The 17226-nt window shown below is 46.1% G+C and overlaps 2 protein-coding genes across 3 annotated transcripts in view; both read right to left on the bottom strand.

Moving 5' to 3' along the window:
• LOC133117270 (cAMP-dependent protein kinase catalytic subunit alpha) overlaps positions 1 to 9680 on the bottom strand; it is a 33370-nt gene extending 23690 nt beyond the window's left edge. Inside the window, exon 1 of one of the 2 annotated variants that reach the window (XM_061227289.1) lies at positions 9079 to 9680. In XM_061227289.1, coding sequence (XP_061083273.1) covers positions 9079 to 9124 — 46 coding nt within the window. In that variant the 5' untranslated portion in view covers positions 9125 to 9680. Of the gene's footprint in view, positions 1 to 2391; positions 2748 to 9078 lie in introns of those variants that run through there. The other variant, XM_061227288.1, reaches the window with a different exon arrangement.
• Positions 9681 to 11158: 1478 nt separating this feature from the next.
• Positions 11159 to 16900, bottom strand: LOC133122148 (histone chaperone asf1b-A). The gene is made up of 4 exons (XM_061231917.1): positions 16362 to 16900; positions 14156 to 14271; positions 12942 to 13118; positions 11159 to 12136 (listed from the first exon to the last, which is right to left on the bottom strand). Exons 1-4 carry the CDS (start codon positions 16468 to 16470, stop codon positions 11945 to 11947), a joined length of 594 nt encoding a protein of 197 aa, XP_061087901.1. The 5' UTR covers positions 16471 to 16900; the 3' UTR covers positions 11159 to 11944.
• Positions 16901 to 17226: the final 326 nt, after the last annotated feature.

The raw sequence follows: 17226 nt of genomic DNA, 5'->3' as shown, positions 1-17226 counted from the left end.
CACACACACACACACAAACGCAGGCACACACACACACACACAGACGCGCAGGTGTGCACACACACACATGCGCACACACACGCACGCACACGCACGCACACGCACACGCACGCACACACACTCCAGGCTGTTGCTGGAGAGGGGCTCACCAGCAGGAATGCTGGGTAAGAATGTGGGATGTGTTCACATGCTTATCAAGAAATGGAGCCAAAATGTCAGATAGCGTAAATGTTAGGGCTAATTATGAAATTAAGGCCAGAAGTTGGCATGAAATCATGAAACAGATACGGTCCTCATTGTGCACCTCTACACTGGCGGGCCATGAACGGTGATGAACTGGATCTTCAGCCAATTAGAAAACAGAAACACTGCTGCATATCCTATCTTCCAGAGTTTGATTTGATTCAATACTTTTGTTATTAACAAGATTAAACATTTTGTTATTAACACAATTAAAGACTGTTGTTTACACGATGAAACACTTTGTTATTATCAAGGCGCGGCCTGTAGCATAGTGGTTAAGGTAAATGACACGCAAGGTCGGTGGCTCTAATCCACGTGTAGCCACAATAAAATCCGCACAGCCGTTGGGCCCTTGAGCAAGGCCCTTAACCCTGCATTGCTCCAGGGGAGGATTGTTTCCTGCTTAGTCTAATCAACTCAACTGTACATCGCTCTGGATAAGAGCGTCTGCCAAATGCCAATAATGTGATGTAATGTAATCACAATTAAATACTTTTGTTATAAACACGATTAAACACTTTGTTATTAACAAGATTAAAGACTACTGTTAACACAAATCAACACTTTATTTTTTTTTACACTTTTTTTTTAACAACTGTTATTATCACGATTAAATACTTTTGTCATTATCACGATTAAGCAGCACTTTGTTATTAACACGATTAAACACTTTGTATTTAACACAGCTAAACACTTTTCTTATTAACACGATTAAACACTTTTCTTATTAACACGATTAAACACTTTGTTATTGACATGATTAAAGACTGTTGTTATCAACATGATTAAACTCTGTTACAAACACGATTAAACACTTTTCTTTTTAACACGATTAAACACTTTTCTTATTAACACGATTAAACACTTTGTTACTGACAAGATTATACTCTTTGTTATTAACACGATTAAGTACTTTGTTATTAACACGCTTAAACACTTTTCTTATTAACACGATTAAATACTTTTGTCATTATCACGATTAAGCACTTTGTTATTAACACGATTCAACGCTTTTCTGATTAACACGATTAAACACTTTGTTATTAACATGATTAAAGACTTTTGTTATCAATATGATTAAACACTTTTCTTATTAACACGATTAAAGACTTTTGTTATCAATATGATTAAACACTTTTCTTATTAACACGATTAAACACTTTGTTACTGACAAGATTATACTCTTTGTTATTAACACGATTAAGTACTTTGTTATTACCACAATTAAACACTTTGTTATTAACACGATTAAACACTATGTTATTAACACGATTAAACACTTCGTTATTAACACGATTAAACACTTTGTTATTAACACGATTAAACACTTTGTTACTAACACGATTAAACACTTTGTTATTAACATGCACGGCCCTGGTAATAGCATTGTAATGCCATACTTATACACAGTGTTGTGAAACATCAAGGTGCCCGCAATCCTGTTGATGGTTTGATCAATTAGGCAATGAATTAGAGAGAGAACTCCTATCATCTGGTGAAAACACACAGGCAGGCTCTGTGGCCCTCCAGCAGAACCAGGGCAAGGGATCATGGGAGATGTATGCATGGGTGACCCCCTGTCCTACACAGACAGCTTTCAGCACCAAATTAGCCCCTGTTGTGGGGAGTGGGGGGTAGGGGGGATTGATCCATCCACCCTCCCCCAGCCCTGATTAACCCTCCTGCACACGTTACACACACTGCTGGTCTGAAAGAATGCGTAAAATCTGACTGCCCATACCAACCCCCCCAAATTCATATGAATGCATGAGCACACACAACCACACACTCTCACTCACTCACGACACACTCACACACATACACTCACACACTCTGACACACATACTCACACTCTCACACACACACACACACACACGCACTCAAACACACTCTCACTCACACTCACTCACACTCACACACGCACACTCACACACACTCACACACACTCACACACACTCACACACACTCACTCACGCACACTCACGCACACTCACGCACACTCACTCACGCACACTCACTCACGCACTCACTCACACGCACGCATGCACAATCACTCACAATCACTCACGCATGCACAATCACTCACAATCACTCACGCATGCACAATCACTCACAATCACTCACACACACGCCATCATGAACACTCACCATCACGAGCAGGCACCAGAGCCTCTGCCCCAGTAGGAAGTGGCCCTTCCTGGGCCTTCGAGGCCTCCTTCTTCCCAGCATGCCTCCTGGAGCTCTTTCGGTCACACATGAGCTCGGCGGACGACCTCTCAGAGCGCGGGCATGTCCATCAGCGCCGCCGATTACCCACAAGCCTCTGCTCTCTCACCGTCTCTGTCTCTGTCTCTCCCTCACGTTCCTCTCTCTTCTCTGTCCCGCTCATGCACTGCGTCCCCTCTCTCTCTCTCTCTCTCTCTCTCTCCGATGTTATTAAACACTCGGATCAATCTGAACTCAGAGAAACCCTGCGGCAATGTTTACCCTGGAAACAGAGCCTGCTCAATCCCTCTCTCCCTCTTTCTCTCTCCCCCTCCCTCCTCCCCCCTCCCCCTCTCATTTTCTCTCTCTCTCTCTCACTCGCATAGTTACACTCTCACTCACACTCCCATTCAAATTCAAAATGCTTCTTTTTTTTTTTTGCGTGGCATATTTTGAAATCTGCATTGCCAAAGTGTATTGCCACTCTCTCGCTCTCTCTCTCATACTTCTCTCTACTCTACTTTCTCTCTCTCTCTATGACTCACTCATTCTCCCTCTGTCCATCCCTTACTCACATTCATTCAGTCTCCCTCCTCACCCTCAGCTTATCCACTCCTTCTTTCTGTCACTCTCCCTCCCTCCATCACTCAGCCATTCATTAAATTCTCTCTCGCTCTCTCCATTACTCCCAAACATAATCAAGTCACTCTCTCCCTCCCTCCATCACTTACCCTCTCTCCCTCTCCATTACTCCCAAACATAATCAACTCACTCTCTCCCTCCCTCCATCACTTACCCTCTCTCCCTCTTTCTCTCGCTCTCTCTCTTCATTACTCCCAAACATAATCCACTCACTCACTCACTCACTCACTCACTCACTCACTCACTCACTCACTCACTCACTCACTCACTCACTCACTCACTCACTCACTCACTCACTCACTCACTCACTCACTCACTCACTCACTCACTCACTCACTCACTCACGCTCTATTGATCTGAGCTGGGATCCCACATTCATTGTCAGAGAGGCCCATTGTGAAAGACACATTGGGCCTGATTAACTAAGACCTTCAGCATGTGCAGAAGCTTTTAGCACACACAGAACGAGTAACATGACCAATGATGGGTCATGGTGTTTGTTCTGCACCAGAAACCATTTTGTTTCACTCACACACACACACACACACACGGGCACACACACCCACAGACCTTGTCTGACTGCTTAAACAATCAAACTGACACCCAGCCCAGACACTGCCAAACACACTGGCAGAGGTAGGGTACTTGTCACAATACCAAGCAGAAAACACAAACACAACCTTTCACGCTCCACTGAAACAACGCAAACCAGACCAGGGAACAGCAGTGAAAGATTTAGGCTGACCAAATTACCCACACACACCAAATGTTGATCAATAAAGCAGCTTTTACTGCACCAGCAGTAAAAGTGATCTTATTTTTTAAAAATGTATTATCATTTAGAGTTTTTAGAATGTTTTTTATAAAATTCTAAAGCAGTGTTCTAGAACTCCAGTGCCTTCAGTCACCAGCAGTGATTGTGATCAGCATTAGAATGTTCAGCTACCTCACACCTCAAAGGGTTAAAGCCGCTCAGTCCCAAAGCCAAAGTCCACTGCTTGTCCGATTATTACGTCAGCATTAGAATGTTCAGTTAGGCAAGTACTGGTGACCTCGCGCCTCGCAGGGTTAACCTGTGGTCCCAGCCCAGGGTTCCCTCTCACCTCTCCCTCCCCGCGGCGAGACCCCCCGAGTGCCTGGGCACGGAAGCAGAGTGCCCTCAAACCAGCCACAGCGGCCCTATCGCAGCCGCCAAACAGGACTACAAAAAAATCCAATGCCGATCGACATTGGCTTCTTTAGGCCAGGGGCCTGGGTACGGAGAAGTAGAGAGAGCCACCTTGGGTCGGGCAAGGCTTTTTGGGAGAAACCCCTGTCTCAGAAGAGGAGGCTAGCACTCCTGCTGGCGGCCCAAAGCCCTGAATGACCCTGGAATCATGGCGTATCTCGGAAAACATCGCAGATGCTTCGCTTCCTGTCCCAGACCCTCCGCTTCCTGTGGGACGCCCAAGATAACAGTCTAACAGGAAGTGGCATCTCTGTTCTGAGAATCAGAGTACACTGCAAGTTTCTGCGACACTGACACCCACAAAGGCAAACACACACACACACACCCCAAACACACACACACACACACACACACACACATACATACATACACACACACCCCCACACACACACACACATACATACACACACACACACACACATACACACCCAAAACACAGACACACACACACACACACACACATACACACCCAAAACACAGACACAGACACACACACACACACACAAACACACACCCCAAAAACACACACGCACACCCCAAACACACACACACACACACCCAAAACACACACACACACGCACACCCCAAACACACACACACACCCCAAACACACACACACACACGCACACCCCAAACACACACACACACACACACACACGCACACCCCAAACAAACACACACACACACCCCAAACACACACCCCAATCAACAAACATGCACACGTTCATTGCCGGATTTGGATATCTTAATACAGTAGTCTGGAGAATCTGAAAAGCACCAGTAAAATTCTCAGCTGTACAAATAAATGAATTACTGCAAGACAACAATAATATTAATAATAGTAATAATAACTATAATAATGTTTACATTTCTTAAGATACATACCCGTATCTGTTATTACTTCATCGTAACAGGGCTGAACAAAGTTTCAAACCACGGCCAGCTAAGTGTGCTTAAAACCTCCACATCTGTAAGCGCTGTACAGCATTAAGCTTTCTTACATAGCACTCCTCTCCTGAGGGTCCCAGGCCATCGTTTCTCCTTAAAGGTACAATAGGTAAGATTTTTGTGTTAAAACATTGTTACAAGACCATTGTAAATCCCTTCCCATCATTGAAAAAGGCTCATTGACATGTTGACTCACCCTCCTGCCTGCCTGTGTTTATAGCCCTTAAATTTGGGTTTCAAAATATACAGTTGACGGGCCGGCACTCTGTACCAAAACATTGTATAACTGACCAATTCAAGCTCATTGGTTGAAAATTGGTTCTAATTGCTACAGCCAATGGCGTTTCAACGTCAGTGCATTCAGAGGGAAGGGGTGGGATAAATAGTGTTGTGGTTTGAGCGTGTTTACCTATTGTACCTTTAAAACCAGCCCATTCAGACAAAAGAAAGCAGGTGTGGGGCAGAACATGTAATCACCTGCTTTATTGACCAATTAGCCTAGGTATTGGGTAACAAGGAAAACTGGCACAACCTGTAGACTCCCGAGGGCGGGAACAAATATGCCCTCATAACGTCCTGTGGCGCCACCATGTGATGCGGAGGTGAGTAGCAGCACACTCAGAAATTAAGATGTGAAAGTGCCTAAAAAGGCGCAAATGCTAGTCGCTGGGGCTGTACCCTTATAGGCACATAAAATTGTACCCCGAGCCAACAAAAATTCTAAAATTGTACGTTTTTTGTTTTGGAAAATGCATTCATTTGTACCCATTACTGTACGTTCAGGGTACATTTGCGATGGAGAGAAAGACTTTATTTGGGAGAGCGTGTCGCTCCCGGGACATCCTGTTACCGCGGAGACCGGCCAATCCGGGCAGAACCGTTGTGCTCTGGAACACTCTCCCCCGAAACCGCCACAGAAGCTCCTGACCCGCATCTACATGATTGTATACATTGCACTGCTGCCACACGATTGGCCGATTAGAGAATCGCATGAATAAGTAGGTGTAATAAAGCAAAACTGCTCGGTGAGTGTATACACACAAGCTCAAGGGCACACAAACCCATACATGTGCACATGCAAGAGTCATAGAACCACTTTCTCTCTCTGCAAGAGTCATAGAACCACTATCTCCCAATCCAGGAGTGATGGAACCACTTTCTCTCTCTGCAAGAGTCATAGAACCACTATCTCTCTCTGCAAGAGACATAGAACCACTATCTCTCTCTGCAAGAGTCATAGCACCACTATCTCTTTCTGCAAGAGTCATAGAACCACTATCTCTCTGCAAGAGTCATAGAACCACTATCTCTTCACCCAGAAGTCATGGAACCACTTTCTCTCTCTGCAAGAGTCATAGAACCACTTACTTTCTCTGCAAGAGTCATAGAACCACTATCTCCCAATCCAGGAGTCATGGAACCACTTTCTCTCTCTGCAAGAGTCATAGAACCACTTACTTTCTCTGCAAGAGTCATAGAACCACTATCTCCCAATCCAGGAGTCATGGAACCACTTTCTCTCTCTGCAAGAGTCATAGAACCACTATCTCTCTCTGCAAGAGACATAGAACCACTATCTCTCTCTGCAAGAGACATAGAACCACTATCTCTCTCTGCAAGAGACATAGAACCACTATCTCTCTCTGCAAGAGTCATAGAACCACTATCTCTCTCTGCAAGAGTCATAGAACCACTATCTCTCTCTGCAAGAGTCATAGCACCACTATCTCTTTCTGCAAGAGTCATAGAACCACTATCTCTCTGCAAGAGTCATAGAACCACTATCTCTTCACCCAGAAGTCATGGAACCACTTTCTCTCTCTGCAAGAGTCATAGAACCACTTACTTTCTCTGCAAGAGTCATAGAACCACTATCTCTTCACCCAGAAGTCATGGAACCACTTTCTCTCTCTGCAAGAGTCATAGAACCACTTACTTTCTCTGCAAGAGTCATAGAACCACTATCTCCCAATCCAGGAGTCATGGAACCACTTTCTCTCTCTGCAAGAGTCATAGAACCACTATCTCTCTCTGCAAGAGACATAGAACCACTATCTCTCTCTGCAAGAGACATAGAACCACTATCTCTCTCTGCAAGAGACATAGAACCACTATCTCTCTCTGCAAGAGTCATAGAACCACTATCTCTCTCTGCAAGAGTCATAGAACCACTATCTCTCTCTGCAAGAGTCATAGAACCACTATCTCTCTCTGCAAGAGTCATAGAACCACTATCTCTTCACCCAGAAGTCATGGAACCACTTTCTCTCTCTGCAAGAGTCATAGAACCACTTTCTCTCTCTGCAAGAGTCACAGAACCACTATCTCCCAATCCAGGAGTCATAGAAAACAAAGCCACTCAGCAGCCTGTAGCTTGTCCCCTGCTTAGTCTAATCTACTGTAATTCACTTTGGATTAAAGCATCAGCTAAATAACAATATGCAATGTAATGTAATATGTACTGAAAATGTAGAGATAGGGAAACTACTTGGGGACAGGGATAAGGGATGACAATTAATCATTTGAATGTGAATCTCAGTAGGAGTGGTAAATCCAGGACTAAAGAATGGGCCTGGAAGTTTTGTATATTGTTTTTTGTACGCATTTCTGCGGCGATAGATGCATAAGGACACCCTGAGCTTAAACACTAAAAATGTTATCTGCCAGTATCTGACGCACAGAACGAGAGGACAAGCACAAAACACAGTCCTCCTCTCTCTCCCCCACCCACATTGGCTCACAGTAGGGTGTGTGTGTGTGTGTGTGTGTGTGTGTGTGTATTATTGCCCTCTTGAAAAGGTCCACTGCGAAGTGCTGTCACACACCGACCCAATCACCCTCTGAGCCCAGCGTTTCGCCAGCCGACGGGCGGGGGAAATTTCACACGCCAGTTTTAGCAACGAGAAGACGTAACAGTCATGTGTAACATTAACACGGGCATTTTGCACTACTGCAGCGGAGAATCTTGGACTGGAAAGTGCAGCACGTCGCCATGGTATGGGGCGGTCGGGCGCTGTCAGTGTGGCAGCTGCAGCTCCTCGCTGGCTCAAGTCTGAGAGTAAGAACATGTGCCTGCCTATAAGGAGACTCGCAAACAGAGTGTGCATAAAAGACAACTTAAAAAAATATAAAAAATAATACGATTGACACAAAATAGCAACTGCTGACATCGGGAAGCGGGTGGCATTGGTAACTGACAGGCGACGAAGCAGGACTTGACGTTAGCCAACTCAGGGCCTCCATGCAAGTTGTTGGCTTAGCTAAGGTTAGCTCAGCAAGTCGATTCATCGCTTGTCAACACGAAAAGCAACCCATTTCAGTGAGGGCCCCTATAAACTCCCTGTCACTACTTTTCTGGAACCGTGCGCATCTCAACACAATTTGTTCGCGAGTAACGTTAACCAAATGAACATTTTTACCTAGACATCTACACTATGCCGCTAGTTAACGTTACCCGCCTGGCACAAGCCATATGATAAGCTACCTAAGGTTAGCATACTGTCATGGATATTTAGCTAGTTACCCAAAGACAGCACTGGACATTGATATCGCTATAACGTTATAGTTGGCTTGGAAAGCTTACATGCAAAGTTGTTATCATAATGTAACGTTAAATATTTCCAGGCAATCGCAGTGAAATACTTGCTGTCAAAATATTATTTAAAGGTGTTAGTCAGCCTTAGGGCTATTATAGTGGTGCATCCATGATTCATCAATGTCTGTGAGTAATTAATGTACGAGTAGAATATACCTACCCTTGTCTAGCGCATCATAGCTAGCACTAGCATGCATAAGTGTAGCTAGCTACCTACCGCTTTCCATGTCGCTGCCCTTCTTGGCGGTGGGCGCGTTGCCCATGTCTGCAGGCCGGGTGGCTAGTTAGCGCTAGGCGATCCTGCAAGCAAGTTCTCCCTCCTGCAGCGTAGCGTACACTTCACGAACCTTGCAGTACTTGTCCGGCTCAACAGAGGTGTATTTTCGTCGGTTCTTTGCTAGCTAGCCAGCTAGCTTGCTCCTTGTTTGGAAATATATAAACTAACGGTATATCCCCTTATAGCCTCCCGATTATTTCCTTTTGTCGATAGGAAAAAAAACACGAATAATCCAGGACGTAAACAGCGAGTACATTAGATGTCTCCCTGGCGTTTCGGGCAGTTCCCTTGCGCCCCCGGGCCGAGTCCGGTGTTGTCGATCCCGGTTCGGATCTCCTATTCCCCCTGTCCCTCCTCGCAGCCCCTGCGGAGGCCCCCCGGCTCTCCGTTTTATTGGATCACAGGAATCCTGTACGGGCGGTTTCGACTGCCCACAGTTGTATACACTCCTTTCCTGGCCCAGGTTCCGAAAACCTTTCCAAATCCGGTACCGATTAGAACTTGCCCAAATCAATACAGCCCCCTCTTAATCCGCCGTATGAGGCAGATGGAACTCCAGCTGCAGGGGTCCCACCCTTGTACTTACCCCATAGGTCAATTCAAACATGACAGACAGTGGTGCGCTGCGGGCCGCCACGCCTCCTTTCTCCTTATGCTGTTTTGGTTGGCTCGGCAGGTGTGATTTTCCCGTAACTTACCTAGAAACCGTCCCATTTGCCGAATTTAGATTGGTTGTCGATGAAAAACCTGAAAACGAAATGGCCCCGCTAACCCCCTCCCGCCCGGGTAATCTGTGATTGGCCGAGTGACGTCAACGACAGCCTATTTTTAGAAAGGTGGTCAGAATTTAAGGCAGGTGGATACTCTACGACTAGAATATTAAATTGAGCACTAGTCTGTCTGCAAAGGTTCAGTCAATTCTGAAGTGGCTGATAAAATGCTGCTCGCAAATGCACTTCACAGTAAAGATAGATTACCTATACCCTAACTAGCTATATGTAATACAAATCAGGAGCATTCAACATATTAGTCATTTTAAATAAATCTAAGATTATAGATGCATTTGGATAGGTTCCCGTGGTCAAAGATGCATGCCCACCGCAACAGGCAGAGAGCAAACGCTCCCTCACAATTTAAACATTTGGCATATAGTTATGGTTCCAGCCAAAGCAAGTTGCAGAAGGTTGCATTTAATGCAAGAAAAACCACCCCGAAAAAAAAAAAAGCTAGAGCTATCCTTCTTGACGTGCACCGCAAGACTTGCTGCACCTTAACAACGCTCCCCCCCCCCCCCACCACCACTGGGCACTCTGAATTTACATAGCCAATAATCTGTCACCATCGCTACCACCGCCTAGCGCAAAGCCAGGCAAGGGAGTCTAGGTGCAGGAGCTAGGATGAGGAGGGAGACCAAGTCTAAGACAGTGAGAGGGACAGCGATGAGAGGGAAGGACGGTAGAGGGAAGAGTGATTCGAGAGGTGCCCCCCCCCCCCAACCCAACCCCCAAAGCAAGCTGCACGCAAAGACCTCTACTCCTGTGCCTGCCACTGCTGTTGCCTAGCGACGGCTGGTAGGCTGCACCGTCACTGAAAATTGCAGCGGAGGGCGAGCGTGTCTGAGGTGGGCTCTCTCTCACTGCAGTATTTTATGAATGAAACAAAAGCATTGGAGCTCCACCCCCCACCCACCCCCATCTTCACTATAGCTCAGAGCCAGCGTTTCCCATACGCCATACTACTCCATCTCAATGAGACTGCAGGGGGGGGGGGGCAGAGCTACAGCTGTATTCAAAAACATTTATTTACCATCACACAAGATAATTATAAAGCTTTTCTTGGGTATTAAAATAACATCCCGGTACATAAAGATGCATGACAATCTTTGCAATATAAATGGAGCTACAAAAACAAAAACAAAATTAGAACATAGATATATATACAGTTAACAATAGTCAAACACCTTCATGCACAACTACAGACCCCATCCCTCCCTCCACCCCCACCCCCACCCCCACCCAGCTCTGTTCTCCAGTTAATGTCAAAAAGGCAAAACTAAAAAAGACATTGTTATGCCACCTCAAATTAAATTCTTCCCCCTTTTCAGGAGTGAAATTGTTGCTTCAGATTCTTCCGTCCCGTTTTTTTTGTCCTTTTCGCTCGCCCTCCCCATAAAAGGAATGGCAATCATTGTTCTGAGGAAAAATGGCTCTCTACAAGTTGCAGGTGCAGCGGAGATTCTGGGCTTTCACGTCAGTCCAGTCCAGAGATTCTAGCTTCCCTTGTGCACAGAAACCCCGTCGAGACGGGGTAGCTGGCGGAAGCGCTGCACAAGCACAAGCGTTCTGTCTTGCAGTCCACTTCAGTCGCCAGAGTGCATGTGCTGTGTGCACATAAACGCGTTCATCCGTTTCCTGGCCTCCTTCCTCAACGAACGGTGCTAGGAGTCGTGGTGTAGAGCACACGGAACACACACAAACAAACACACAAACAAACAAACAAACGCACACGTATCCGTGCAGGAGGTTCCTGGTTTCCTTCCTCTGAGAAGTGCTAGGAGTAGCAATGTAGAATGTGTGTGTGTGTGTGTGTGTGTGTGTGTGTGTGTGTGTGTGTGCGCGTGTGTAAAATGTCCTTACCTCATTCCTATACCAGAAGTGATAGGAGACGAGATGCAGAGTGCTTGTGTGCAGTGTGTGTGTGTGTGTGTGTGTGTGTGTGTGCGCACATGAGTGTTTCATACATACTTTCACTACAGTAGTGCTTGTTGTGTGACAGTGTATGCGCGCTTGTGTGTTTCTGCGGTTGTCTACAAACAGTCCATGGAGTTGTCTGGCATCAGCCCGAGGGCCGGGGGCTTCCCAGGGGCGCAGGAAGGGGGCAGCATGGCGTTGGGGGCAGGGTCCACGTTCTCACTGTCCTCCATCTTGTCGGCACAGCCGTCCCAGTTGATGTGGAAGCGTGTCACGCGTGGGTTCGAGGCCAGAATGTTCCTCTGGAGCTGTGAGAAAGGTATTCAGAACTGAATCTCTCATCCGGGGGGGTCAAAGGTCAAGGGTCAAAAAGTGATCTCCCCCCTGCCTCCCCCATATAACAAGGTGGGATTACCCGTTTGAAAAGCGCATTACTCCAATAGTGGTACGAGTGTTTACCAATTAGTGAGGTTCATAACAACAGGTCCGTTTACCGGTACCGTAGGTTTATTTTCCTGTTTGACAGTTGTTTGTGGGCGGCCTGTAACATAGTGGTTAAGGTGCATGACTGGGACCCGCAAGGTCGGTGGTTCGATCCCCGGTGTAGCCACAATAAGATCCGCACAGCTGTTGGGCAAAGGGCCTTAACCCTGCATTGCTCCAGGGGAGGATTGTCTCCTGCTTAGTCTAATCAACTGTATGTCGCTCTGGATAAGAGAGTCTGCCAAATTCCATTAATGTAATGTAATGACTCTTAAGGGACATCGCTACACGTAAAAATCAATGGTACGACTGTATATGTAGTGCATATTAATTCGTCGTAGATATTCTTAGTAGAATGACGTAGATAATTTATCTTGTTTAGTTTTAGTGAGCAGTGTTCTTCCCCCATTGTATCGGAATACTGTTGGGCCATGTTTAGCTGTGGATAAAAGCATCAGCCACATGACATGACATGACATGACATGACATGACATGACATGACGACATGACATGACATGACATGAGGTGTAATGTCAGAACGTTTGCGGCACATGGCACCGGACAGAAACAAAAGTGTGAGGCGCAATTTAAAAAACGGGAGCGCGCTCTCGTCGGGACAGGCGAGCTCACCTGCGAGTAGTCGGGTTTCAGGGGCGGGTTCTCGCGCAGCTCCGGGTCGGTGTACTCGTTGTTGACGTAGTATCCGATGCGGATGAACTCCTGTCCGCGGTACGTGCAGGTGATCAGCACCACGGTGACGCCCACCGCGTCCGTCTCGGGGATCAGGCCGGTGTTCGGCGCGTCCGCCTGCCAGCGGGAAGGGGCACCGTCACAGGGGTCAAAGGTCAGCGGCGCAGGGGATGATGGGACGGGGAGAATGGGTGTGTGGACGCAGTTTCCTTGAGCTGAGCCAGTCAGCAAGCAAGGTCAAACAGCTTCATTGGATTTTTTTTTCCCCAATCACTGCAAGGCCTTGCTGCTGATTGGCTGTCCTATCAATACCCGGTAGATAAGTGATTTTTTTTTTCAGAAGCATTTCACGTGGCCTCAGATGTTGGATTGTTTATTGACAGTAGCATTTCACTTTGTCTATGACGTTATTTGCCAACTAAAGCTTCAGGTATGGTTAAACAAAAGCATGGACAATTGTCTATACATTGTCCATGCTCACTGTCTACACGAGGGGTGTCAAAGTGAATTTCCAGGGGGCCGCAGTGTCTGCAGGTTTTTGGGGTTTCCTTACAATCAGTTGTAAATTAAGGCCTTCTGTGGATTCTTTAGCCAACCAATGACTTGAATGAACCACAGGTGCCGAGAACATCCCAAAAACCAGCAGACACTGCGGCCCTCCAGGACTGGAGTTTGACACCTGTGGTCTACACGATCCATAGCAGCAGTTATTCACTCTTATAAAAATTCAACTCAAACCCATCTTCAAGCGCAGACTGAAGACGCACCTCTTCAAGCTGCACCTCTCCCTGTCCCTCCCTACCTCCCTGTGAACCTTAATTGTTGTCTTTACCTGTGATATTTACTTGTATGAGGATGTTTTGTTTGGCTAGGCAAGCGGTTTGTGTGCTGCGGTACTACAATAAAAATAATAATAAAAAAATATAGATATATCTTTTTAAAAGGCAGTTGAAACTGTACTTCCCTCTAGGGTCTTTCAGCGCACTTATCCCCTGGTTATGGGTACGCACTTTGCACTTTGAAGTACGTCGCTCTGGATAAGAGCGTCTGCCAAATGCCATTAATGCAACGCAATGCGATTAGAAACGCAGATGCATTTCCCTGGGAATCAGCAGGCGGCTCGGAACCAATGGCGGTGCGGACACAGAACCCACCTGGAACACAAACATATGCCTGCCGGCCGGAACCGGGCCCACCAGAACCGAGTCCAATGTCTGGTCGTACTCCTCACTCTCCGCTGAGCCCACGTAGATGATCTTCCACTCCAGATCTGCAACGGGAGAAATCGTGCAGCGTTAAAAAATAAAATAAAAATAAAATAAATAAAAAACCCTGCAGTGACAAACCGTAGCCCCCGGGGGGCGCTGCTGCCACAGGTTGCAGAAGAGGGAGCGCAGAGAAATTGAATTTATAAACATTACAAAGCATTTAGCAGATGCTCTTATCCAGAGCGTCGTACAATGAAGTGCACATTGAAGAGGAACGCAACCTCAGCAGCAGTCCTACCAAAAACATGGGCTTCAGCACACAGACGCTGCTGTATATCACAGTTTTGACAGTCGTCAAAAATGAATACATGGACAAATACCCTGGCCACATTTGTTCAAAGGACATGAAAAAAAAAAAAAGTTAATTGTTGCACATCTGCTCCATTTAAATTGTAAATTGTTGGCATTTATATAGCGCCTTTATCCAAAGCGCTGTACAATCGATGCTTCCCTCTCACACTCTCACAGCGATTGGCTGCCATGCAAGGCACCAACCAGCTCATCAGGACAAATGAGGGGTTAAGAGTCTTGCTCAGGGACACTTCGACACACCCAGGGCAAGATCGAACCGGCAACCCACCGGCAACCCACCGACTGCCAGCCAACCACGCTTACGTCCTAAGCGACATGGCTCAGGCAGTAAGAGCAGTCGTCTGGCAGTCGGTGGATTGCCGGTTCAATTTCCCGCCCGGGCTGTGTCGACACGTCCCTGAGCAAGACACCTAACCCCTAAATGCTGCTGATGAGCCGGTGCCTTGCATGGCAGCCAATCGCCGTCGGTGTGAGAGTGCGTGTATGAATGGGTGAATGAGAAGTATCAATTGTACAGCGCTTTGGATAAAGGCGCTATATAAATTCCAACCATTTACCATAAAGTAATACAATACAACTGAGAGAAGCAAGAGAGGGAGACCAGTAGTAATAATTTAGTTACTGAGCGATCGCGTGAACAGTTTTGCCTTTCCAGGGTGGTGGCTTAGGGTGGGTTATATGAAAGAGGGGTGTGGCTTCCACTCCTACGATACCACACCCCGATGTCCTAACTGATGTTGGGGGTCCTAGCTATCACTCTCAGAAGGAGCAGAAACTCTGATTTGGGCCCAGTGTGGCCACACAACACAACAGGACTCCTGAGGCCATTTGGAGTTCAATTCAAACACCGTGAACTGGAATGGGCGGTGCTAATATTAAAAAATAAATAAATAAATAAAAATATCAACAGGTGGGCCTAGGGCCGGGTCCTCGACAGCGGCAATCAACGGAAATTAGTCAAACGTCTTAATTCCCCCGAGTAACGGCTGACAAGGCTTCCAAGTGTGCGATTCAATCATTGGTAAATGGACGTAAGAGACGACTGCTCTTAGCACCTGATGTATGCTTGGACTAGCTTTCAGAAAGATAATCTGTTAAAAGCAAATAATATCAGAGCGGCCACTTTAACGAAATAATCTCCGCAGCGTCTTAGTCGACCACAGTCGGCTGCTGTCACGTTAAATTCGAAGCAGAGGAAGAGCGCGCCTCCCGGACAAGTCAAGACAAGATGCCCGCCCACGTAACAGAAATTGTCCAATCGATTGGAAGAGGCGTGGACCAAAGTCATTTTCAATCGCTTGGTTCAAGTCCCCGCCGGCGCCAAATTTCAAAGACGACTGTATTGTTAATTTTCTTGCTTTGTTCTATGAATAAAATATACGTAGTAGACAAGTTAAAAGATGATAATATACGGGTGTTAGAATTGTTATTTGCCAAGCCATTTAAACACAAGATGTCAATCGTAATCGCATCCCAGAAATCAACTAATTTCAGTTAAGTTACACAGCAGCCCAAGTCTAAACTATCAGACCAAACGAAGCAATAGAACTAAATCAAATAACATAGCAATAGAAATAAGCCTTTTGGCTAGCTAAAATTGCCAAGATTGTACAATTGGGGCCACTGTCAATACGCAATGCTTGCTAGCTAATTAGCTGGCATTCTGTTTCCATAACCTAACACAGACGCTACATAATGCGAAGCACAATTAAACTAAGATCTTTAAAAAGATAAGCTAGCTAGCTAGCTAACATCCGCGCGGTATGAACAGTGCACTCACCTTCTGGTAGGTCCTCCATGCATTCAAATGTCATTTCAAACTGAAAGGGGTTGCAAAATGGACTCGGGTTGTCCAGAACCGCAACGTTTAACACTTGAACTTTCGCCATAGCTGAAGTGGATGATTTAACCGAATAGAGCGAAGTACCCAACTAACGTTACCTCGTTAATTTAATTTAAAACGGACTCGTCTTTCAGTGACCAAGAAGCCTCAGACATTAAACGTAGGCGAAGCACAACGAACTGGTCATACGGAAATTACCTAGCGTTTCGCAACCTATCTCGAGGCGTCCCTGGCTAGCAATATTAGCCAGCAGCTAACTATTGTTATAAGCGTTCTAGCATAAAGCCAACCATTCTTTAACACTGGCTGGCTACTTTTCCGTAATGCTCAGAATTTAGCTAGTTAAGAAAAGTTTTACTTTGGACGACAGCAGTATATTAAGTTTAAGTAATTTTTAGTTCCACACTGTAAACCAAATCCCCCGTTTATTAATCCCTTCACGAAATTCGCTACCAATATACTCTCCCGCCAGACAACCTGCATGCAACTGAGGAAGCTCGATGCTGATTTGCTGAGATATAGCTAGCCTTGGCCACAGCTGTGGAGGTCCCGGATGTCACTGTATGGAATTGGCTGACAGTGAAAATCTGTGTTGATTTGGCAGGTTTTGCTTCACATCAATCTGGATGTATGTCGTGTGCAGTAAACCTATTGTCCGATAAAGGTGCAAACATTTACCATTATTATTATTCCATTATCTGAACCCGCTTATCCTGAACAGGGTCGCAGGGGGGCTGGAGCCTATCCCAGCATACATTGGGCGAAAGGCAGGAATCACCCTGGACAGGTCGCCAATCCATCG

The sequence above is a fragment of the Conger conger genome, chromosome 2, assembly GCF_963514075.1.
Source record: "Conger conger chromosome 2, fConCon1.1, whole genome shotgun sequence".
NCBI classification, from domain to species: domain Eukaryota; kingdom Metazoa; phylum Chordata; class Actinopteri; order Anguilliformes; family Congridae; genus Conger; species Conger conger.
Note: the sequence above shows the minus strand (reverse complement) of the source record. Positions and strands in the feature narration are given on the sequence as shown.

What these genes read in the sequence shown, in the direction of transcription:
- LOC133122148 (XM_061231917.1), bottom strand. Translation starts at nt 16,470, where the DNA reads ATGGCGAAAGTTCAAGTGTTAAACGTTGCGGTTCTGGACAACCCGAGT. An exon ending in CATGGAGGACCTACCAGAAG is followed by an intron (nt 14,272 to 16,361) that starts GTGAGTGCACTG and finishes CTCCCGTTGCAG; the next exon opens with ATCTGGAGTGGAAGATCATC. An exon ending in GGCATATGTTTGTGTTCCAG is followed by an intron (nt 13,119 to 14,155) that starts GTGGGTTCTGTG and finishes TCCCGCTGGCAG; the next exon opens with GCGGACGCGCCGAACACCGG.